Source organism: Choloepus didactylus, chromosome 20 (genome assembly GCF_015220235.1).
Source record: "Choloepus didactylus isolate mChoDid1 chromosome 20, mChoDid1.pri, whole genome shotgun sequence".
NCBI classification, from domain to species: domain Eukaryota; kingdom Metazoa; phylum Chordata; class Mammalia; order Pilosa; family Megalonychidae; genus Choloepus; species Choloepus didactylus.
Genome location: NC_051326.1, coordinates 23,557,458 through 23,583,521, shown reverse-complemented (window position 1 = coordinate 23,583,521; position 26,064 = coordinate 23,557,458). Strand labels below are relative to the sequence as shown.

At 44.7% G+C, this 26,064-nt stretch overlaps 1 protein-coding gene across 11 annotated transcripts in view; it reads right to left on the bottom strand.

Annotated features, from left to right (window-relative positions):
• Positions 1-3,355: 3,355 nt before the first annotated feature.
• Positions 3,356-26,064, bottom strand: part of CSGALNACT1 (chondroitin sulfate N-acetylgalactosaminyltransferase 1) — a 369,285-nt gene continuing 346,576 nt past the window's right edge. For all 11 annotated transcript variants that reach the window (XM_037812685.1, XM_037812686.1, XM_037812683.1 and 8 more), the window contains 4 exons: positions 18,789-18,967; positions 17,807-17,901; positions 7,375-7,456; positions 3,356-5,291 (listed from right to left, as the gene is read on the bottom strand). In XM_037812685.1, coding sequence (XP_037668613.1) covers positions 5,002-5,291; positions 7,375-7,456; positions 17,807-17,901; positions 18,789-18,967 — 646 coding nt within the window. In that variant the 3' untranslated portion in view covers positions 3,356-5,001. The remainder of the gene's footprint in view (positions 5,292-7,374; positions 7,457-17,806; positions 17,902-18,788; positions 18,968-26,064) is intronic.

Genomic DNA, 26,064 nt, shown 5'->3' with positions numbered 1-26,064 from the left:
GAGTCAAACACACCCACCCTTCTAAGGACCTGCCCAAGGTCATGCTCTCTCATCAGGATTGCTCAGAAACAATGTCAGATCTTCTTTAAAATAGTAAGTGTTCCCACCTGCCCTCACCTCCTCCTCAAGGCAGTCTTAACCTTGAACGCCTTGGAACCTGCCTGAGAGCTGGATTCCCAGCCTAGATCCCAGACGGAGCGTAAGGACGCGGAATTACCCGGCAGCTGGAGGCAGGCTGCGGGTGGCTGAGTTGCTTAACTGTTTATGGATCACAGTATCAGTGGGTTTTCATTCCTTGTCAGAGGATTTCTCAAGTAGGACGGAGAGGAGAGAAACAGTGGGAAACCTGAGGTACAGAGAGGACAAGCCTTGCCCCAAGTCAGGGGCTGTGTGCTGGGAAGCTGACGTGTGAGCTTGGGGGCCAGTCTTCCTTAACATTTTAAGCCTCGATTTTCTGCACTTTGAAAACGGAAGTAACACTATTACCTACCGTAGAAGAGTTGCATTTTATACATAAGATGCCTTCTGCTCCCCACTGCAAAAACCTTTAATGGCTTTGGATACAAAGGCTAAACAATCATTGCCTAACACAAGGTCCTGAAGACGCCCCCCCCCCCCCCTACATTTTCTTCTAGGAGTTGTATAGTTCTGGCTCTTCTATTTAGGTCTTCAATCTATTTGGAGTTTATTTTTGTAGATGGTGGTATTGGTAGCACAACATTTTAAATGTAATTAACAGCACTGAATTATATATTTGAATGTGGTTAAAGGGGGAATTTTAGATTGTATATATGTTACTAGAATAAATTAAAAAAAAAAATCCATGGGACTGCACAAAAAAACAGTGATCCTTATGGTAAACCATGGATTAGGCTTAATAGAATTACAAAAATGTGCTTTCATCAATTGTAACAAATTTACCACACCAGTGCAAGGTGTTAATAATAGGGTGGAAGATGGAAACACTTTTTGTTTTATGCGTGATTTTTCTGTAAATCCACAACTTCTCTTAATTGTAAAACAAACAAAAAATACCTCTAATGGCCACCAACTGTGCGGAGGGGGAGGCTGCTGTCATCAACTCCAAATTACTGAGCATTTAAGGAAGAAATTATCCACTATATTTTACACTTCTAGTAACTGTTCTCCTCCAGATAGACTGAGCTAGTTTTCAGAATGACAGAAATAAAGGACCATAGCATTCCTGACGGTTTCATAATCACTAATGTGTGGTCTATAACGGCCCTCTGATTATATCCAAGAGGTGTGGGGCACTTTGATAAGCCTAACCGACACCAGCAGATATACATAATTAGGAATTGTGTGATGAATAATAGTTTGACATATAATCTTGCTATGTGCCTAATGTGTCCAAAGCACTTCATATGTGTTAACTCATTTAATGTTTATAATTGTAGGATAGAGATGCTATTGTCTTCATCACCAGGAATGAGGAAACTGAGGTACAGGATGCCAGGAGGCTTGTCTAAGGTCACATTATGAATACAAAAAATGGAGGATTGGGGGGAAACTGAGTAGAAGGACAGACAGGCCATGTTACTTGGTGATGGTGCACTGGTACCTATTTAATTATCAGCTTTGGGAGGGGTGGTGGTGGTGGTGGTGGTGGTATTTTAATTTCCTAGGCTGCTCAAGCAAATACCATGAAATAGTTTGGCTTTAACAATAGGAATTTATTTGCTCACAGTTTTGAAGCTGGGAAAATGTCCAAATCATGGCACCATCTAGATGATGCTTTCTTCCCAAAGACTGTGGTGTTCTGGAGCTGGCTACTGGTGATCCTTGGTTCCTCTGTCACATGGCAAAGCACAGGGCAGCATCTCCTGGTCTCTTTCTTCTCTTCCGGGTTCCACTTAAGCTCCTTGCTGCCTGTGGCTTTCTCTGTCTGAATTTTATTCTGCTTATAAAGGATTCCAGGATTAAGACCCATCCTGATTGAGGTGGGCTATACCTTCTTAACTAAAGTAACTCATTGAAAGGTCTACTTACAATGAGTTTACACCCAGAGGAATGGATTAAATTTAAGAACCTGTTTTTCTGGGGGTACATACAGCTTCAAACCATCACGGTGGGGGGGGAGCCCTGATTTGTAGCATTTGCCAGTTTCCAATTTCCAATGGTGTAAACTCCCACCATGGTTAATGTCAAGCAACCAACCTGCCAAACTGCAGTTGGAAAGAGATGCTAATAATTGGCTCTCAAGAGCATGCTCCAGCACACCATTGCTTGAAGGAGACCCCAGCTCTGGTGAGATGACTGGGACTTGTCACTAGGCAATTCATGTAGAGTAGGGACAGAGGAGAGAGAGGGCAGGCAGAGCACAGGATGGGGACTTAGACATGAAGTCAAGCCCAAGACTCAATGCTTTCTAAGTAGCCTCCTTCCTTTAGGAGATGTAATATGACTGGCTCCTTCAAACCACAGTTTCTTTATTGCTCTCCTCTGCTGTCTAAGTTTAAATTCCTGGCACCTAATTATAATGTTTCAGTGGGGGCTCTGCCAAGCCTTCGTTTGTGTCTGTCTTGGCAGGGAATAGGGATGGATCCTCTTGCATGTAGGTGCTTTCTTTAAGAGGGCTCCTAAGGTGGGAGCTATGCCTACCATTTGATAGAATGGTCTTACCCAATGAAGCTTTAAAAAAATACTTTAACATTGTGCTGTTTCTTCTCTTCAGCTACCCTCAGCAACGTTTAAAAAATCCAATTCTTAACCAGTCTCAGGCATGTGCAATATGCAATTTAAACAAGCACAAGTGGCTGATTGGGACACCTTGACCTGCGTAATTCCACAGTCAAACCATTTGATGGCTGCTGCCAACCTCACTGGAAATGCATCCTCCTGACACTGGGAGATTATGGGCAAGAGTGGGCAAGTCAGTCACCAGGCATCCCTCAGCAACACTGCAGAGACAGGTCAGACATGTGCCCTGAAGTCTCCAATATCATCGTTATGTGAAAATATTAAACACAAGTAGAGTTGAAAGGGACCTTATACATCACTTCTCAGTTTCTTCTTATTGCATAAGTGAAGTAAAATGGATAGATGGTTCTCATTATGGTTCTCAACCAGGGGTGATTCTTGTCCCCCAGGGGACACCTGGCAGGAGTCCTTCTCGTTGTTGCAACTGAGTGGGAGATGCTCCTGGCAACCAGTGGTAGAGCCAGGGAGGCTGCTAAACACCCTACACTTGCACAGGGCAGCACCACCACCCCACCCCATCCCGCCACCACCCATGCCAAGGAATTATCCAACCCAAACTGTCAATAATACTGAGGTTGAAAGACTCTGGTTTATGTATAAGACATTGTTTTCCAAAAACATTCTTACTCCAAGGTTCCAATGCAACTCATATTTTATTAGCTGTCCAATGCCACCTTCCATTCATGTCCTGTGTTTTAATTAAATTTTATGAACTAACAGCACAAATCAATACAATGCATTTTTTACACTCCAACAGCTTGAATGTTCTTGAAGCCTTTAAACAATGCATTTACTGTAGGCAAACAGAAGGCAAGGAATTGGAGATAATTAGCTCATGCATCTGGTGCTGGCTAATGAATAAATAATTTTCACATGAATCTAGAAACCACTCAATGGTAACTGTATTTTTAAAAAATACTTTTGAACTGTAATAAAATGCATGTTTCAGAAGCATCTTGGTGATTGACTAGAACTGCTTAATTTAAAAAATAGTTAAGTCACTTCCACCTAGACTAGGGTGGGTGAACATGTAGCAAAACTTCCATTCCACTAGACTCTGGCAGATGGATTGATTTTTCACCAAAATTTATTTTTCTGTATTTATTCTTGTTGAAGCCAGAAGCCAGAAAGAGCACCCTGCTTTAAAAAGAGATTGTTTGGTTCACCCAGTATACTTTGGTTTATTTAAACAGGTAAGAAAGTGGTCCCCAGCTCTCTTGAGGAGAAAATATGTTTTCTGACTTCTGAATAAATATCAAGATATCACCAGTCTGAATGGGTTTTCTTTTCTGTTAAGGTGAAAAGTATATTTTCTTTCCCTCCAGTGTTCAGTTGCTCCTCTTCGGAAATACCCTTCAAACAAAGTATCTATGTATCTCATTCTATAAGTAGCCCCAACCCATACTTTCTACATGACTAAAAGGTTTGAAGTTCACTGCCTGACAGATAGCAGCATTTGTCACATAACTGGATATTGATCTCAATTAGATGCTCTGAACTGAAAGTTTTCATACTGCATCTAAACATATTTTCTTTAAAAAAGTGTAAAAATGTATGATGACTTGCGCTCTCTTAGTAAGGCTTGAAAATTGGTATTTAAATAAGCAGAATATAACTCACAAGCAAAAAAAAAAAGTGCATTTTTAAATAAACAAATGGAAATGGTTAAAACTACAACCAAAAAGATGAACAGATTACTTTTGGTTAATCCTGGAGGAAATGACATGATATTTATGGTTTCTTTTCTTTTTGGTCCATTCAGTTTTCCTTAACATACACACAAGCATCCCAGTGAATGTATCTCCACATTTCACACAGCTTCCTCCCCTGCCTACTGACATTTTAGCATTCTGAGAAACTAGAGCTCTACTGATATCATCATTCATATTGGGAGAAATGTGCTTGCCTTGCATTAAACTGATCTCAATTCATGAATATTTCAAGGAGCACAGAAAACAATAGATCACATTTTGTTGTAAACACCAAATAATCATGAAAACCTCCACACAGTTAGGCTTATAACCTCACATCATTTTGCCTTTGTCAGACACTGCACCAGGTGCATTTTGAGCTACTTTTGCAGGCAAAGTGGGAGATTTTAATTTCTGCTTCATGAAGACAAATGGGCAGAGAGATGTCAGAGTCTCTCCCCATTTCTCTTCCCAATCACTCAAATCCTTTTTTCTCCCTCTGTGGACATCTGTTCCTTGCTGCAGCCACTCTTTTGGTGACCCCAAAAGTAAAAAGAGAAAACGTCTCCCCAGAGCCCTCCCCGGGAGTTCATGTTTTCTTGCTACTGGTCTTCTGTTTCTGTTTGCGGAGGTGAGCCTCGATCTCGTGCCTGAAGACCAGCATGCCCAGCTGTCCGTGTGAGGCCTCGTTCATGGCCTTGGACTGCATGCACATCTTGTACTGCTCGGGGGTCAGCTCATCCACACAGCGCTTCTCGTGCCACAGGTGGAAGAGGCCCCGCACGGGCGTCCGCACCACTATGAGATTACTGTGCAGATACTTGCGGTACAAGTGCACATCCTCTCCTCCCCAGCCTTTGATGTCCAAGTCAAACCCACCTGCGGGAGAGAACGCACTCCTGAGTAACGCTGCACATGCATTTTCTGATTCAGGTTCACTTTCCTGATCTGCACAAGCACAGAACTTTGCAGGAGGAGGCATTTAGGGGAAGACATCACGTGTTGACCATCTCGGGCAGAGGTCTGGGAAATCCTCGAACACAGACTACCTTCACGACAAGTTACCGTAGACCCTCTTTATCCCCTGTACACTCCAACCTGACCTGCTCTGATCAAGGCTGTCACTGGAACCAGAAAGGGGGTCTCAGGCACTTAGAAAACCACAAACGACCAGCCCCTGAGCTGCTTAAATCAGTCCTGTGTGACCCCCACCCCCAGTGGTGGGCAGGTCAAAGCAAGGTGTAGAATTCTAAGTTAGGGGCTGCAACGTGAGTCTTTTTTCTCTTAGAAGCTGCCATTTAATGTCCCTTTGATTTTCGTTTTTTTAGTTTTTTTTTTTAAAGTAGGTGCCATACCCAGATGAGATTGTAATATAAAGGGTGGTGCTTGGTTAGCTCTAATCGAGTTATTATTACTATTGTTATCATTATAACTTTTAAATTGAAGGTACACAAGTAAAATAATTACAAATACAAGGAAGATTGCAAGAGAATGACTGTGGTCCAAAAGTGACCAAAAGATCCTGAGGTCATGGTGATGGCTAACTGGGGAAGCACACCCTTCCCAACCCAGCATTCCTACTTTTTCTGATTCCAGCTATGACCCAGCTGCAGGAAAATCCAATATGCATGAATCCAAATTTGATAAAGACAAAGAGCAAGGAAACACAGAGTTTCTCTAAAATGGAAATCTCCTTCAGAAAATTCTTAAAAATATGTATCATTTTTGGACATGAAGTTTGCACATAGCCATTTAGGAATATTTCTCTTAAAGAGATCAAAGAATATCTATCTGTAGTTGGTTCCTCGGTATTTACTGAGTACCCACAACTCAGAGACTGCATCCTGGGTGATCTACTTCTTACAGGACTTGACTTCTAATTCTGTTTTGCTTTTCCTTTTCTTTTCCTGGGATTTCTCTGAGGATCCTATGATATACCCTGTGGCCCACTTCATCTCTGAACAAAGGAAACCTGGGCCTGCTCCTAACTCACTCAATTTTGAAACAAGAAGTGTTGGGCCTCAGGTCCAAGTGGGAGTGGACTGGGAGAGAGCAAAGTTAGGGTGGCCTTGGCAGGTCTGCAAGATGCTGTGGGGATGGTTTGCTCACAGCCTCCTCATGCCTCCTGGAGGCCAGGGCCTACACCTGGTGCCTTTCAGCCCCTGATCCCCAGACTGCGGCTTTCGACCCGTTCATTCACCCTCTGCCGTTTATAATTCAGGGGTCAGTCCCTCTGTGTGGAGGTGGTGTGGTATATCCGTGGGAGGGGGTGGGTAGGAGACCCCTCTTCTAATCCTGGATCTGCCCTCACTTGCTCCGAGGCCTGGGAAGTTCTCTTTGCCTCCAAGAGCCTCAGTCTCCTCCTCTGCAGTGGCAGAGACTTTCCTCTCTCTGCTCTGGGAAGCCGTGTGTATGCCCACGTGCATGTGTGTGTCTGTGCAAGTGCCCATCTGTGTGTGTCTGTGTGTGCATGTGCATGTCTGGGTGTGTGGTGACAGCAGTCAGTCAGGACTTGAAGTGATCACTGGAATTTTGAAGGTTCACAGCAGAGAGAAAAGGAATTTTTTTCTGCTGTGATTTTCCAAAATTTTCAATGTTCCCCTCATTTTTAAAATGGATCTCTATAAAGTGGAGGCTCAGGATTTTCGACCAAGAACATGGTTGGAAAGAGGCACTGGAACGTGTGCTGTGAAGCTCTCTCTACATAACAAACTCCCTTTTGACCTCAGACTGTGGGCTTTATTTGGGGTGACTGAGAGGAATTGTAAGATGATATGTGCCGAAGTGCCACAATGCCCCCAGCCCCTCTTGGTCCAGCCCCTGAGTCCTGCCAGGCGACCCTCACTGTTCAGGAAACGGCACTCCTCTGAACCCGGTGGGATTCTCTCCCAGCCCCGGCGCTCAGCAGCGACCTCTGGGTGGCAGCAGAGAAGCAGAGTTGTCTCATGTCGATTTCTCTTACCTATATTGATGAAGTCTGACCGATACTGACATGTCATCCCAAATCCAAAGTCCCTCCAAAATCCAGTTTCCTTCTTTATGACCTGCAAGGAAAGCACTGTCACTTGAGAGGGAACGATAAGGTGGAAGTAAAAATAAGGAAAAGGTGTTCACGAGCTCGTGCGGGCCAGGTGGAAGCTGGAGCCCACCCCTTGGCTGCTCCTCAGCCCCCACCCTGCGCTGCAAGGCAGATGGATCCTGTCCTTTCAGACAGTTACGAATACAGTAAACTCAGCACGCTGACAACGGTGCCTTGTGATTTCTGGCACCCCTGGCTGGAATGTTTCTAGGGTGTAGGCATGAAAACACACTGTCTCGCACACACAACCAAAAACAAACCGGGAGAGCAAGGTTTTGAGCAGTGCCGTGGAAAAGCCACCTATGTGTCTGGCCCGACACCAGTGCCAGAGAGAATTCAAGCTCCTCACACAGGGCCAGGCCGGGAGCCAGCAAAGGGCTCAGGAAGTTGAGAAAAGGGGAGAACAACTCAGAATTCAGCTACCCTGGCACCGTGCACAAACAGGACTCCCTCGGGGAAGAGAAAGAAATATCAGAGGGACTTCAGGGAGTTGCCAGCTCTCTTGCTTGGCTAACTCTAGCTTTCTGAGGAAAAGGGCACTAAAACTCGGGGTTCTGAAGAAAGACTGTCCATTCATCTGTAAACTATTTTAAAACCAAACTGTTCCAAAAAGCACATGCAGTGGTGCCAGCAAGGGGGTGGGTGGGGGGCTGCCAAAAGGCCATCCAAGCAGAGACAGTCCTGAAAAAGTGAGACCTGGCCCTGCTCAGTTTCTTACTTTGCAAGTAAACTCTGAGTATATCTGCCAAAGCAACAAGACTTATAAATACATTGGCTGGGGTAATTCTGGGATGGTTTTGAAAACTTAATAGTGCTTTTTCAGGATTCATTCCTTTTTTTAAAATTTTTGTGTTTTTTTTGTTGTTGTTGTTGTTTTATTTCTTTTTTGTTTGTTTGTTTTATTTCTCTTTTTCATGATTTATTCTTGCAGTCACCATAGGTGCTTAGGTGTCCGGCGCCGCCCCGCTCGACCCCTGTTCCCCGGCCGGCGAGGGGAGAAACAAGGGATGAGAGAGAGAGAGATGCAGACCACGCAAACTGACCTGGCTGGAAGTCACGACTCGAGCCACACGGCGGTTGCGAGAGCAAGTCTTTTACTGAAGCTAGATAAGCATTCTCTGTTACAGGTTTCCACGCGGGGCAGAGTGCCTCGCGGGAGAGCAGCCTCGATGTGGCCGTCAGGTACGGCTCCTAGTGGGCTGTCTCCCCGAGGTTCGCTTGGGCAAACTCTTAAGTACTCTACTCATAACCAATGATCTAGCGCCGCGCATATGCACTCAATTGGCAGATAGGAATAGTGAGTGTGCACGTCATAAGCGGAAGCAGGATATGGGCGCCATCTTGGCTCATTCGATGGGCGGGGGGACTTTGGAGCAGGTTTACAGCGCATGCGCTATGCCCGTCCCGGGAGACGGCTCTCCACATCTCCCCCTTTATTATTTATATCGACCCAGTGTCCCCAGTGATGAGTGTGCTCCCGTGAACCCAGATGGCTCACAATTTGTTCCGGTGCTTTGGGGAGTCTGGACTAGGTCTCAGCCATTTAGCGGCGGAGCCTCTAGCACCGACCAGAATGCTCACTTCATATAGAGACCGGAGAGCCCATGAGCTGGAAACCATGTGGCTCTCCTTGCAGTACTCAGTCTCGCAACTGGGGGACAAGAGGGTTAGGAGAACGGTAGCCAGTGTCGAGGGCGTCACTAGGTGTCTCTGTGCAATGGCAGGGGTCCCGTCTGGCCACAACTAGGACTCTGCCCAAGAGATCTACCTGAGACAAAAATAGGACCACTGGTGCCGATTATTTATATCCGGGATTTTGCCAAATACTTAGCTGCGAACCTTGCCCCCAAATGCCCCGCTTCGAGTGGTTGGGATGGGTGCTGGGCAGAGGGACTATAGTCATCAGGAGGGTTACAGGCAGAGGACATGGCCATCATGGCGGTAACACGTAATTGCTGTTGTCTTTGAAACAAACGCTCCAGCAAACTCTTAACAATGATCAAACCTACTAATAACCCCACAGCAAGAAGAACCCAGTTGGTCAGATTAGGCCAAGAGAACCAGGAGGGAAAAAAGGTCAATATTCCTGGCCCTCTTCCCGGTCTGCTGGGGAGTGGTCGACACCGTCGACATCATTTGACCGCTCATCACGCGAGTTGAGGACTGGATCCAACAGGTCACGTTGGGGGTTTAACGACCCGTCAGGCTGCAGTTCTTTGGTGTTCTCAGGCGACTGCACGGTTCTCACCAATCTCTCCGGTACCCACACTGGTTGGCGTCCTGGTTCCTTCTCGCGGTGATCAGTCGCGGAAGTCAAGCCACGGATCCCGGGAGCACGTCTCCGTCGGGTCGAGGGGAACGCGAATGAGGTTCCCCGTACGGGCCACCACTTGTCCGGCGCCGCCCCGCTCGACCCCTGTTCCCCGGCCGGCGAGGGGAGAAACAAGGGATGAGAGAGAGAGAGATGCAGACCACGCAAACTGACCTGGCTGGAAGTCACGACTCGAGCCACACGGCGGTTGCGAGAGCAAGTCTTTTACTGAAGCTAGATAAGCATTCTCTGTTACAGGTTTCCACGCGGGGCAGAGTGCCTCGCGGGAGAGCAGCCTCGATGTGGCCGTCAGGTACGGCTCCTAGTGGGCTGTCTCCCCGAGGTTCGCTTGGGCAAACTCTTAAGTACTCTACTCATAACCAATGATCTAGCGCCGCGCATATGCACTCAATTGGCAGATAGGAATAGTGAGTGTGCACGTCATAAGCGGAAGCAGGATATGGGCGCCATCTTGGCTCATTCGATGGGCGGGGGGACTTTGGAGCAGGTTTACAGCGCATGCGCTATGCCCGTCCCGGGAGACGGCTCTCCACACTTAGGCAAAAGGAAGTCCCCTCCCGTGGGCTGCAACAGACCCCCTTTGGCTTGGATTCCTGCATTTTCTGCCTGGGATATCTGGCAACAGGTGTGGTGAGAAAAGTTGGGACAACTTGACAACTGGCTGGCTTTTTCACCCCAGGCAGGGCCCGTGGCTTCTTTGTGCCTCTATTTTCTTCCCTATAGGATGAGGTGATAGAGCCAAATCACCCAGAAGGTCTCTTACAGCTCTATCTAACATCCTAACCATTAACATATCACTATTATTCCACCTTCCTGAAGTTCCACTCTATCTATACCACAGACTAAATGATATTTGGCAAGTGGCCTGCAGGAAGGTCAATGAATCTTAAAAATTCTTTAACTCTATTCTTTTATCTATTTTTAAAAAATTTATTGTGGAATATAACATATTTATATCAAAGTGATAACTTTCCAAGTACAATTTAACAAGTAGAGAACAAATTTCAAAGATTGTATGAGGTACAGTTCCACAGTTTCAGTTATTTCTTTAATGTGAAATACAACATATATGCCAAAAGGTGATAACTTACAAAGTACAATTTAACAAGTAATTATACAGGAAATTTCCAAGGATGTTATGGGTTATAGTAATGTAGTTTCAATTATTTCTTTTTTGTGAAATATAACATATACACAAAAAGGTGAAAACTTTCAAATTACAATTTAACAAGTAGCTATATAGCAAATATCAAAGAATGTTATGGGTTACAATTCTACCATTTCAGTTCTTTTCTTCTAGCTATTCTAATACCCTAGCAATTATGAAAAAGAAAATTATATTGAGATTCAGTATTCATAATCCTTTGTTAAATTACACCTTGTCTGTTGCTACCCCTTCCTCTAGTTTAATCACATTCCCGATCTTCAGGGATGTCTAGGCAGTGACCACCCTAACCTGTTCATGTTGAAAAGGGGTGTCAACATTATGGGAAAAGGGGACACAACTGGTTGATGTTCTTGAAGAGGCTATTGCCTCTGGGTTATGGGACTTAGCTGGCATAGTTTTCTGGATGATTTAAGTTTCTGAAGAATAAACTTAGTGAGTGAAATTTTTTGGAGTCTCAGATAGAGACTGGGTATTCTTTAGGGTTTGGGGGACTACACTGTTCACTTGGGCTTATCATACTGTGGACATTTGGGATATCTAGCTGAAGCTGGCATAGAAGTAACCTCCAGGACAACCTCTCAACTCTATCTGAAATCTCTTAGCCACGGAAACCTTATTTTGTTGCCTTTCTTTTCCTCCTTTTGGTCAGGGTCAGGCTCATTTCCAGAATCTGTGTCTCACGTCACCAGGGAGACCCATTCACATGGGGGGTCCTGTCCCAAGCTGGCGGGAGGGTGCTGAATTTATTTTCAGACTTGGGCTAAGAGAAAGTCCACATTTAAGCAACAAAAGAGGTTCTCTGAAGGTGACTCATAGGCATAATTATTGGCGGGTTTAGCCTTCCCTTTACAACCATGAGTTTCACACAAGCAAGCCTCAAGATCAAGGGCTTGACTCATAAAGCAGGGGGTTCCTAATTTCACATAGCATATGTTCTGTCCATAATAATCAATCAATATCTCACATTTTCATCACTTAGTTGTACAATCCTCATCACTCTCCATTTTAAACACTCCTCATGACCCAAAAAAACCCCACAGCTCTTTTCAGCCCTTAATTATTTGTTCCTAGTATTTGTGAGGTATTAGTAAGGTATTTCTATTAACTATAGGGAAATTTTTTCCCATATATCACTCTGTTGTCAATACTCTGTACCAGTGTCATACCTTATTAAGTATTTTTGTGAACACTTTTACCTACTGAGCCATTTCATTTTCACACTTTACCCATCGATAAAACTTATATTACTGTTAACACACATCAGGACTGCCAGAAGAAAACAAATATTAAGAAGGTTTCTGTTGGTTTAAGTTGTCCCTAGCAGATGTTCTCCATTTTTAGTTCAGAACAAAGGGCTGTTATACAGTATCTCCCACAGGACAAGACAATTTTATTAGTATCAACTGGAAAGACTTTGAAGGGTAGGAAACTCTGGAAAAATATCTGTGGAGTCGTTTTTTAAAAAAATCACTGTCATAGCAGGTACATCATTTCTGTTGCAGTGAACGGCCTAACATCCCTCCTGCTTTTCATTTCAGGACAAGTCCTCTGAGCATCTGGGTAAAAAGTGAGTCAAAGAGAAGTGGCAATATCCTAACTTCAAATATTTGGCTGAAGTCTATATGGAATTTAAAAGCAAATGCTCCAAACAAGAAATGCAATCAGTCAGCGTTTGGGAAGAAAGACAAGAGGGACTGCAAGAGGTGCCCAGCCCAAAAGCCCTGGTTCGAGCTGAAGTAGCACCCGACAAGGTCAAACGGTGAACCTCACCTGAGACAGTGTGTTGGAGACGTACTGAATTACAAGCGCAGGAATGAGCTATAGAAACATTTATTAAAGTTGGCTTTAAAGTCGGCAAGCCATGAAAAGGTACTATCTGAAGAGCTCATTGAAATTTAGCACTTTGTGGAAAAGGATTTTGTTGTGTCCACAGCATATAATTTCAGACAAGATGGAGTTCACACAGTAGAGGTTTTACCACCTACAGCTGTGGATCACTAACCAGAGCAGTGCCCTCTGAGCAGCTTATGCAGAATGAACACGCTCATATGTGCATCAGATCACACCATCCTCCTGTTTAACGCTCTACTGTGGATTCCCAATGCACCAGGAAACCTCTAGCTTACCAAGGTCCTACGTGGTCTGGCCACCACCTGCTTTTCCCATTTTATCACCTACCACTCTCCCCCTCATTTACCTTCATTTGCTGTGCTCCAGCCACACAGCATTTCTTTCCGCCCCTCGGGCTCTCCAGACTCACAAGTCTCCAAGGTCTGGGACTTGCAGGTCTCCTCGCCTGGGTCACTCTTTCCCAGATCTGGACATCCCTACTCACCACTCAACTCTGCTTCAATGTCACTTCCTCAGAGTGGTGTCCTGACCCTCTGAGCCAGAGTCAGCAAACCCTCCCCTCATCATGTCACTCTTCACCATCACCCTGTTTTATTTTCTCTATGACACTTTTCACTCTTTGAAATTATCTTGTTGATGCATTTGTTTCTCTGTGTTGATTGCCTTCACCCACCACCACTGGTGAATGTGAGTTCAGTGAGGTAGGGACTTGGTCTGCTTCGTGGCTGTATCTCCAGCACCCAGAACGCTGTCCAGCACACAGCAAACACTCCATAGACACTTCTATGAATGAATGAGGAGCAGTCCTAAGTCAGAGATGGCTCTAAGCCACTGAAATAGACATGTTTCAACCTGGGGATACTTGTTAGCCAGTGGTTCAGAGAAGGCTCAGGAATTTCAGAGATAAAAACTCCCAGAATTGTGTGGCTCTGGACCAACAGAAAAAAAATGTTTTTACCTCCTGGAGTCTAACGTAGAAGGCCAGAAGGCGTGGCTGCTTAGAAACTTTGCCCCAGGCATAAGGAGCTTGATTGTTCCATTCAAAGGTTAAAAAGATATGCCATTCAGCATCTGCACCCATGATGTCTGGCTATAAATGAGGAGAAAGAAACCCTAAGATAAAGGCTATACTTTAAAAGAAAAGCATCTCCTCCTGCCCTGAATTTCACTATTATGTTTTCAAGTGCTATCCCCATTTTTTAAAACTTCTTCCACCAGCTGGCCTCCTCTCCACTCTGCAGCACCCTTTCCCTCCCCACCTTCATCTCAGCAGAGACTGCAGAGCACGGATACACCACAAAAGGACAGTTGTCAGGCCTGCTCTCCCACAGGAAGTTTCCAGAGCCGCAGCTCTGTGGGCGATTCACGTGACAGGAGTAATTCTTTTCTATTAGGACCAAAGCACAAAGCACAAGTCAGCATCTCTCCCCAAAGTTGTGGGAAGGTGGCCGCTCTGCAGCTGCACAGGGAGCTGGGAAAGCCGTGAGCGCCTCTTTGGTTTAATGGTGCTGACTTGGACAACTGCCCATGAAGCAATCTGGGCCCTAAAATAAAATAGATAACAAATACTCAGGCAGAGCATTTCCTCTAAATCAAAGAGAATCTCCCAAGAACCGAGGCTGTGTCTGACCAGCCTCCCATTCAGCAGAAACGCCCATAAGCAGGGCCAGCTTTGTGCACAGGATGGACTCAAATGCCATCCCCTCCCAGATTTGTATTATTCTATATTTTTCTACAAGTTCTCTTTTATCACTGCACAAATATATATATATTTGTGCAGTGATAAACATAAATATATATATATATATATATATATATATATATGTCTTCCATAAATATATATATATGTCTTCCAAAGGGTATCAGGCTGGACAAGAAATTGCTCAGATTCCCTCTCTGCTAGGAACCTGGAGCCTAAAACTAGACTCCCTGCCTTCCTGTAAACACTTTAAAGCCAAAGGATGCCTCTCCTGCCTCTGCATCCTGGGCCTGTCTCAGTCCCATTTTGAGGGATGGGGGTTTCCGCCCCTGCCCCCCAGCAGCCTCAGATTTCTCATCTGTAAAGGAGAATAATTGTGCCTCTCCACTTTAATGAGTATTAGAGGAGATAATGCGGGCACAGTGGTGGCTTATAGAAAGGCTCTGTTATTATTTATTTATGTTATTTATCTATACCAAACTAATAATAATAATAATCTGTTACTATTTTTTGTACTCAGTGAGTGTGTGCTTGTTGAATAAATAAAAACAAACTGCAGGAAACGAGAGGCTAAACCTGCTTATAATTGTGCCTAAGAGTCTCCCCCAGAGAGCCTCTTTGTTGCTCAGACATGACCCCTCTCTCTCTAACTAGGCCAACTCGGCAGGTGAACTCACCGCCCTCCCCTCTACGTAGGACCTGACTCCCAGGGGTGTAAATCTCCCTGGCAATGCAGGATATGACTCCCAGGGATGAATCTGGCCCTGACATCGTGGGACTGAGAACATGTTCTTGACCAAAAGGGCGGTGTGAAATGAAATGAAATAAAGTTTCAGTGGCTCAGAGATTCCAATTGGAGTCAAGAGGTCACTCTGGTGGGCATCATAAACCAAAATGTACCCTTGGTAAGAAGTCTTTCCTAACTTACCCATCTCTAATCATTACTTTCTGTTTTATATCATCACAATACCTGTATATTTCTAGCTCTATTTTATTAATTTCTATAATGCCGTGGTCTGCTTTGGAATTTTTGCCAGATTATTTCCTTTATACTTGAGCTCTTGTCTAGAGCCTAAGCAAATCTATTTCTCCTGCACTGGAGTAAGGAAACTCTGGTTTTAGTGTCAACTCTGCCATGAACTGGCTGTGGGATCTTGGGCAAGTCATTCTACCTCTATACAAAGAAGAGTGAATGAAATGATCTCACAAGTCACTTCTAGGTACACAAACTATTATTTCAGTTCTTCTGCCTCCTCCAATAACATCCAGACTAGTGCTCTGCAAGCACTCAAAAGATGGTTCATTCAGTAAAGAAAGATAATCATTCTCTCTCTTTCTCTCTCTCTCTCTTTCTCCCTCTCTCTCTCGCTCTCTCTCTCTGTCGGAACCAATCATCTCAGAGAGGAGAACTGTGTTTTCCCTGACTAAATGGTCTCAAATATCAGAATCTAAAATATCAGACTTATTTGCTCTAGGAAAGGTCAAAATTGTATTTGGAAGAAAATGTCAAAGGTAGCGGGATGATCTGAAGGCTCTAGCACTGAACACAAGGAATCTGAGTTCTGCTTCTGACTTTATCACTGATTCTGTAGGACATGAGAAGCCTTATTGACTGTGTCATGCCTCTAGTTTCCCTCTGCACTTGCATCCCTGCAGGAATCATAATAAAGGGATAAAACTTTTAAATTGCAGAAAGAATCTCTTGCAAGCAAATAAGGTCTTTATGAGTTTGAAATGGAAACATTACTCACATTGAATGTCAAATATAAACAGCATTTTATTTAAAACCCAAAGAACTTCTGTCCTGATTGGTTGAAATAAAATAAATCCCATATCCCATTTTCCCCTCCAACCCTTTTATAAGCTTAGAACTTTAAGGAAAGGAAATAAGAAATTTCTGTCTCAGTGGGACAATAATGCCCCTAAGGGAATGAAAATTGGTTCTTGGGGAGTGAAAAAAATCTTATTCTTTTTATATATAAATGCAGATACATGAACTCTACATAAACAGGTATCAGTACATCAGTGGTATTAGCTTTCCGCTGGGAGTGGAGGGAGCTGTCTGCGCTGTACATACACTGTCTGGATGAGCCCACAAGGGCTTGAGTCCTTGAGTCCATGAGGACATGGGCCAGGAATAAACCCCATCCAAACTGAAGGAACCCAAGGCTGAAACTTTCTGGAAAAGGTCATTACATTAGCTCCCAGAGTTTAATTAGGGGAGACACAGAATGTGGATGGAGAAAATAGGTTTGCTGGTTCTGGTGGCTAGCATACAGAAAACAAGTCCCTCAGAATTTCACAGAACCTGTGTTTACAATGAAAGTTAGTTTACTCTCCCATTGCATGGAAGCACGTAAGACTGGATCCTATTACGTTTTTACTACAGGAAGCAGATTTCCTTCTTTCACCCTGAGAGCTGAATGGGAAGGAACACAGCTTTATGCAAACCCAGTTCGTGTCCCTACAGGAAAAGATCACAGCCCAGTTTGGGGGTTGGAGGAGGGTCCATTCTTCGCTCTGTAGATGTTACCAAAAACAATGGAACGTTTACATCCTCAGAGGGGCATGCCTACACGTGGTATGGAGATCCTCTTCCACTCACCTTATTCTGTTCCCTGCACTGCTTCTCTACAGAATGTGTTTCCATTATCCCATTACTTATGCAACCAGAATCTTAGCAGAGAAGTTCCTCCAGTATTTTTTTGAAAGCCACCTTGCTGGTGACAACTCTGATGCCAATGCCCACCCCAAGCCCCCCACTGTGAGATGGCGGGGATTGGGCCGTGATGGCAAGGACACTGACAGCCAAAGCCCAGGAAGCTAAATCTGGTACTTGTTCCTCCACTGACTCTCGCATGCCCTGGGGTGAGCCACCCCTTTCCGACTTAAATTTTCCATCCATAAAACAGGAACAGCAATCTCACCTCTCTTATCCTGTAGGATTTAAGAATAACAAAGAGAAAACATGCTGCATTCACAACGCAATAATTCTAGTTTTCAAAAACCATAGAAGAAAACTATGCAGGTGTGAAATTACCTTTATGTATAGCACTGTTCCTACTTATTTTCTACTTTTAAATATTGCAAGCACTTTTAATCAACAAGGCACCGGGAGCAAAGGCCATAGCGTCTGCAAAACTTAAAAACTACTAAGGGAATCAGCCCACAGATGTCCACTCACCTTTACTCACGGCCAGGCACCCCTGGTAATGAAAGGCATGGAACAGAGCCACACAAAGGCATCTACAGGGCAATTACTCACCAGCTGCTGCTCTAAGGGAGGGACTGAATCGTGATGGCCGTAGATAATGCCGGGGTTGTACTGACTGAAGAGGACAGGATAAAATACCTTCTTCCCTGCAAACCAGAAAACAAATGCTCACTTAAAGCCACAGATACAACTATTAATTTTGTTCATTTATATTCGACCCTCTGAAACATCCCAGATCTTTGCATGCGGGATCTTTTGCATCTTTTCACCTTCCCTTTACTCAACTCTAAAGGAGGCTGTCCTCTCAGGAACGGACTAAATCTCTTAGAAGTTCTGCACCAGATAAGCCAGATGGACTCTCAAATTTTTCTGCCCCCACCAAACACAGGAGTAATATTCAAAATATTAACGTCAATGGTTCTGGAACTGGACATCAACCAATGGAAGTTGGGGTAAGAGTCCTGGGTGCCCCCGGCCATGCCAGACATGAACCCTTTAATTTCTGGATTGGGGGTGGGGGGCCTGAAGAGTTGTTCGGGAGGGGTCAGGAGTAGACTTAAGGAGACGGGGGCAGTGGCTTTCTACCAATTTATATAGAAGAATTTCGATATTTGAACAACTGATACTGCCAGCGGAGAATCAGCCCTGCCTAGGAAACTCTATGAAAATAATTGCCATATTGTGGGTTCCTTCTTCTCGCAGCCCTTCCTCCTTTGAGATCAGGGCAGCTTGTCCGGGTCCGCATTACCACACTTTCTCCTCTGGATGTTGGCTAAAGCACGCCTCCCCTTCGGAAGTGGGAAAGGCGTCAAAAGTAGGAACTTGGGACAAAGCGTCCCAGAACTATGGTGGCTGGCAGATCCAAAGAAGGAAAGCAAACCAGACGATTTTCCTTTTCTTTGCCATTGAGGTAACATAAAGCTATCCTAGAAGTAGGACTTGAGCATGAACTGTGAAGAGAATGACGCGTGAGTGTGGGAAAGCCGGTGCCACCCGAGGAGAGACAGGGGGAGGTGACCCCATGGACCCCTACCTGGCTGTGTATTCAGCCTGCACGTGTTGAGGAATTCAGCAGTGAAGTAGATGTCAACGTCACAGAAAAAGAGAAGGACATTGCTTCCCTTCCAGAAGCGGGCACCGACATCAAGCCCCTTTCCCCGAGAAAATTCTCCGTTCAGTTGGATGAAGGTGAAGTTCCGGAAGTTGGCAGCTCTAAAAGGGAAGATCAGACACAGTTGCCCATGCACCCATCTGTCACAGACTACAGCAATCCTCTGGGAAAGAAGTGACCAGTGACCATCCACATTTTGCCACAGTTCTTTAGTAACTCTGAGGGCACTGGGACCCAAAGACATGGACCCTGCTTGGGATTAAAAGTGAAGTTCTAACACCAACTTATTTCTTGTTTCTCTGGCAATTTCTCCACATTGGAAATTGAATTGACAATGAATTTCCTCTGTGATGGAGAAAACATAACCAATGAGACTAATTCAACACAACAGAGGGAAATATCTATGCTTCTTGCACCACCCAAACAAAACCATGGAGCCAAGGAAATAAGATTACATTGGAATAGACCCACCTAATATCTTCTCATCTGTATACAAATCCAGGAGCCAGGCAAAATGCTCTTGATGTATATCTATCCCAAAGCAGATTTAAGCTGGATTCCTTCCCCACCCTCAGATAAAGCAGCATAGCAGGGTAGGAGCCAGAAGACTAGGACTCTCAGACCTGGCTCTCCTACAGATGAGCTCTATGATCTCGGCAAGCCCATTAATCTCCCTGAATCTCAGTTGCCTCATCTGCAAAATGGGAATAATACCTTTATAAACTATTTCTCAGAGTAATTAGTTAGAAAATTGATTGTCAAGGGTATAAAGCACTAAGTAAGCATCAGGTATTGCTCTTAGAAAAGGCAAGGATTTCCAGACTTGTGGGAGTAAAGTCAAGAAGTTTCTAGGGTTTGCTATTCTATCCCAGGAATAGCAGAACCATCTGAAATGAGGCATGTCTTGAGCAAAAGTTCCAGAAACTCATTCAATACCTGGTAGGACAGGGATACAGTCTTCTACCAAACACAGCCAGAAAACCACTTTTAGTCCTATTCTGGCCCACACATTTTGCTTGCACAGGGGCCTGGCGTTTGTTAAACCACCCTCCCCTCTATCCTGCTGTTCCGACTCTTCTTTTCATAAAGGCTTCAGCTCCTCCCACACTCCATACTTCCCTCCAACACCAAGCCTATCCTTATTCCCCAGCTTTTCGTCTTGGTATATTCAGAATGAGTACAGAAACCCATTCCCTTTTTTAAAAGTTTGTATTCCAAATAACTATCTTAGGTAAAGGTCAACACAAATATATAAAACCCTAAGTTGTACTTGGGTAGGGTGATTTAATCAGTGGAGCTAGTTCTGCTCCCCTTGCTTAACCTGTCATCTTCTTTGATATCTGAAACAGAGTTTGGTTTTGTGCTTCGGGAATCTGTGGGTCCAACCTTGTCTGGGTGAGTGTTGATGCAGACACACTTTTCAGATTAAATGAAGGTAGAGGCATCGTGCTGGGGAGAGCACTGGACTACGAGTCAGGAAGCCTGGATCCAGGGCCTAGAACAGTGCCCGGCCCCCATTCAGTGGATGTTTGTGATGAAAGCACAATTCTCACCCCAGCTCTGCCTCTAATTTACTTGGGGCAAGTTATTTCACCTCTCTGGTCTCAAGTTTTCTCCCTGTAAAAGAGCAGGTAGTTATAGAGCTCAAATGTGTAAGTTCAATTAGTCTACGATTCTGCATTCATTTTGGCTCTACTCTTCATTTGGAGGGATTCTCCTCCTCTTTTAGAAACGTATCTTGAATCTTTTTTGGGGGGGTGGGGATGGGGGTAGGTGGACCCAGTTCACAGTTTCCAAAGTCTTTTCAGGATTAGATCTGACGTAGTTAAGGAAGGTGCAACCCACTGTCTTCAAAGATGTTTGAGTGGTGTGAGGCCTTTGCAGTCATCTTCATATCTCCCGGAGGTTTCCATAGCCCCAGCTCAATCTATTTTGTCAGTTTTTAGGGAAATTTTACTGCTGGGAGATGTTTGAATTTTTTTTACCTGTGAATCTCCAGCCAGGTCTACAGTTACTCCACCTCCACCCCAGCCCCATCCCAGGGCCCACCTTAATTGTAGCAGCTTTCTCTCACAGCCAGCAGCAGGTCTGTTTCTCCTTTTGTTTTAAAGTCCTTACCCAGTGGGGCCTCCCAGACTGCAGGGATATCTGTTGGCTATTCTGCAGAGCAGGGACGACTGGCATTCCCAAAGTCCAGTGAATGGGCAAGTCTTTGACCACGTGGGTGGGGAAACTCATATTCAAAAGGTTTGCCAGGATCTATCATCAGAGATTTCAAATATAAAAGTGCTTTATATTTGAACAACAGCAAGCAACTTTTCTCCCAGAGAAAAAGAACATAGTTCCTCAATATATTGTGTTAAAGGAATTGACGCTTTCTCTCAAGCAGTCTACAGTCCATTTGAGTACCGATGTCAAATATTTACAGGTGTTAAGTCATGTCGAATATTTAAGTAAGAACACAAGGCAGCATTAGAAATTGAGATAACAGTATTAAAGCTATGACAAGCCAGGGAGTGAATAAGTGCTGAGCGAAAGGAACTGAGACAGCTGAGTGCTAAAATTTACACGGGAGAGTGGCAATTTGGGGTATGTGGTTACCCAGGACATAAGCTAATCTAATTTGTTCTATACAAAAATTCCCTACCAACCCTAGTTTGAGCTGTTGCCAATAAACACTGTGCTTCTCTGTTCCGTCCTAGCAGGGGACTGAGGGGTTTGGTGCTGGGTTTGCCTGCCAGTCACAGTTACTGGAAGAAAAGGTGGGGAGAGCTCAGCTGTTACTGTATCTAAGTTTGAAATGACCTTAATTTGGAAGAACTTTTGTAAAAAAAAAAAAAAAAGTCTTCAAACGCCAACCTTAATGCCTTGATGTATTGCCTCTAGAGAAAGAGAACTCAGGGAAATGGATGCTGGGGAACCCTCTGTACATGGCAATTTGCTTCCTTCCATTTTCTCTGCAAACAAACTCTAAAAGGATGGATATCCAAGGCACTACCCAATCTGAATCTGCATTTCAAACCTACTGTCCAGCATGTCCACAGGCCACAGAGAAAGCCAAGGAAGCAGCTTTGGTCCATGTACAGTTTACCCAGGGGCAGTGCAAGCACAGCACCAGCAGTCTGTGCTTCTCCATGCCTCCTCCGAGCACTGTGGCAACCCGTGGCCTGAGCAAAACAGGGCTGCAAATCTTTGGTGCACAGCAGTCTGCATGACCTAAGCAGCTAAATGTTAAACCTATTGTCTTTCTAAACCAGTAAAGAGAAAAAGGGTAAATTGACCTTAAAATGTAACTTTATGCAAGCAGGCAGGAAGTGAGAGGCTCTTAGTCTCACAAAAAGAGCAAAATGTAATTATTCAAGTGCTATTCTAGTCCTTCCTGCACCACCCCCCAGGTCAAAGTAACCTGTTCCTGCATCTATGTTCTCCCCACCCTTAGGAAGGCCTTTGTCTTAAACCCTATAAAAGGCTTTCTGCCCTTTTTGTATTGCTCGGTCCTCTTCTCTGTGAACATGATGTCTGCCTGGCCTGAGAGAGCCGTCATGATCTCTCCACGACTTCTCACCCTGTAAGTAAGCCCTGAATAAAAGTTCATGTATCAGAAAATGCTCATGGTCTTCTTTGGCCTCTGGACTGGCAAGGCCCTCTTGGGCTGTGACAAGCACCCACACAGAACTGCATCTGGATCCAGCTCAGCCTGACTTCCTCCTCCAACCCCGTCAACACTGGCCAGAAGGCAACGTGCTTCATTTCTTCTGGCCTGGCAGCCTGCGTAAGCAATCGCTCCTCTCTGAAGCCCTGACACAACAAGCAGGGTGGGGACAGAGCCCTTGCCAGCCTAGGAAGCACCCCGGACTAGTCACAGGTCCGGAGAAGGCCTGGGATGCTAACTTTGTTTCCTGGTATGGCTGTCAGGGCTTTGAGCTCAGCGATGAGTCTGTCTGTGGATGGATAATGGTGCTATTCCTTCTGATTACTCAACCCAACCTTTCTTTTAATTAACCAGAAAACTGGAGAAACTCCTCATTCTCCTCGCTTGCCATCAGGAAGCTCTCTACTAAGCAAGAGGGCTGAGCTGGAAACACTAGAAAATGAATCAGGACAACGTTCCTCCAGCTTTTTCCCTGCTGGGCCTGGAAGTGGGACACCCTCCCTATCTCAGGATAACCCCAAACTTACCAGCACCAGCCATGTGGGCTCCAGAAAAGAGGATGCAATGGGATGAAGGGACATTGGCTTCAGCGAGATAACCTGTCATTTCCCCTGCTACGCGCTCAAGTCTACACTCAGAAATGCTGCTGGTTGGGCAGAAGGACTCGATCACTCCATCCACAGAGCACCCTGCTCAAAAGGGTATTAATAGGCAGCGAAGCCATGCAAAACCAAAGGCACATTTCAACTCGAAAAGCTGATGCGCCTCCATTGGGGTCTGGAGGTTGTGGGCTTGGGAATGTGCACAACACGACCACATGGCCATGGCCTCAGACACAGACAAGGTAGCAAGCAGGGGCCCTGTTACCTCCTCTTTGTTCTCCCTACACACAGTGACAAGACAGGACAGCAGCTCAACAATGGACTCAGTCTCAGGGCGCAGACAGGGCTGGGCCTCCTGCCTCTCCTCAGTGTTCCCTTCCCCAGAATGATGCTTTCTCCATTGCTTCACGGGAAAAACCTCACTCATTCTTCAAGACCCCTCTCAGGCTTCGCTGCAAACTGAACTGCTCTCTCCGAGTGCCTGGGGATTTTATCTAGTCCTGCCTCTGTCCTCCCATGGGTCCTGGTGCCTTCTTGTGCCTTTGCTTGTACAGACATGAGCACGCTAATCTGCCAGGCTCTGGGCAGGGAGCACCTTACTTTCCTTTTTCCTCTTTCAAGATTCCCTGACACTGTGCCAGTAACTGGGACACAGAGGGACACAGTGGATGATCCACAAATAGCGGATGAATCAAGAGATGAATAAAAGGAAAACACCGAGGTGTATTTCAGATCCACCACTGATTGAGGACGCTGCCTGGAGACCCCGCATCCTTCCCAAGAAGGCTGCAGCCCCCTCAGTGGGGCACCAGAGAAGCCCCCACCCTTCGTAAAACCTCATTCCCCATATCAGGAGGAAGCACCGACCAGAGGATTCTGAGAGACTGGCACAAACTCAGGATTTTAAGAATATGGCAAGTATGTAAATAATACTGAAGATAGAGAGCTGTGGAAAAGGAAAAGATGCAATCTGGTGCAAAATATTTAATTTACCTGTACAAAGAAAGGGCCATGCCTCAAGTATCAGCATCATAAGGAAAGGGCACTTACCATGTGTTCCGGTTTGCTAATGCTGCCATTATGCAAAACACCAGAAATGGATTGGCTTTTATAAAGGGGGTTTATTGGGTTACACAGTTACAGTCTTAAGGCCATAAAGTGTCCAAGGTAAGGAATCAACAATAGAACTTCAATGAACGATGACCAATGGCGTCCGGAAAACTTCTGTTAGCTGGGAAGGTACGTGGCCAGCGTCTGCTTGCTCCCAGGTTGCATTTCAAAATAGCGTTCTCCAAAATGTCAGTGTCAGCTTCCAAAAGCCAACTTCAAAATTTGTCTCTCAGCTGCAGCTAGCTATGAGCTCCTTCTGTCTGAGCTTTTATACGGCTCCAGTGAACTAATCAAGGCCTACGCTGAATGGATGGGGCCATACCTCCATGGAAACATTCAATCAGAGATCATACCCTAACCAAAGGTATCACTCACAGTTTGGTGGGTAACATCTCCCTGGAAACAACCTAATCCCAATATCCCACAAGATAGGATTAAAAGATCATGGCTTTTTCTGGGGGGACATAATATATCCAAACTGGCACACCATGGTAGACTCCGGGCACTATATTCCGTGCCATGTACTCTCCTGTTATGAATTTGAATATGCAGTTCTAACAGACCACATGATTTACTCATAATTATTTCTTCTTCTTTTCTTCCAGAATTATATTACTGACTGATGAAAATCGTAAATTTCCCACTCAATTCTTTTCTTTTATAAAATAAATCTGGTGCCTGAAGACTTTTCCAAGTTACAAAGTCTTTATAGAGGTTATGATGACCTGAGAAGGCTTCAGTTTCTACTGGAGATTTAATTTCACTAATTGACTAGCATTTTCCAGAACTGCTGAGTTAAAAATGATAAAGGGCTTTGCCATATAATATGATTTATTCTAAGACAGACCTCTTCCCACAATTGCAAGGAAATTCTCTTAATGTGATACTTCCCACAATAGCCCTTTATTTGAAAAAACAAAAAACAGCAATGAAAATAACCTTAACAAAATTTAGAGATAAACTAGTAAGATAACCAATGCATAACTTTAAATTTTACAGCTCTAAATACTGGAATCACTTATGAGTTCTACTTATTGATGAAATTTGAATACAGTGAATAACTGAAAACCAAACCTCTTCTCAGCCTGTCATAGTAGGCACTTTAAACTATTTAGAATTTTCTAGATTCTGAGCTTATCCAGGCCTGCTTCTATAACCTTGTTTCAGCAAGTTTCTTTGGGGATTTAGCTTTGTTTTTCCATTGGCTCTAATATTTAGTATGGAAACGAGGTACCATCCATTAAGAGCTACTAGATGGGCTGTGGACTTCAGAGGGATTGCGATACAGGCCTCGGCTCGTAAGAGTTCACCACTTTCCAGGCTAAATGCTTGGATTGCCTTTTCTTTGTCACTGTATACACAGATTTCGGTTTTGTTTTGTTTTGTTTTGTTTTGTTTTCCTTTAAATGGTGGCATCAAACATAACTTTGGCAGGAACCAAACAAATTTGCTAATGCACAGAGAAATAACGAGATGCAAAAGTGTGGCATGAGGCTCTGCCATGGAGTTTTCTCAAAAAAATGGGTGGTGGCAACAATCTGAGCACCAGGGAACCCTTGCATGTCTTTGCTACAGGGCAATGTGATGTTTTCAATAGGGCCAATGAGAAAGCAAAGCTTCCATCCGCATCAGTGACTCTTCACCCCATTCCCACCCTCAACCAGGAAAGCAGAACCAGTGTCCTGGTTGGAGGACGACAATTAAAGGACGTAGACAGTGGCTTCAAGGCTGCCACCCTCCAGGAGGACAATCCTTCCTCTCTCTCTCTCTTCTGGATCCCTTCAGGTGGCCTCAATTCTCAGACTTTGCTCAGGCACATGCAGCTCCTCCTGGC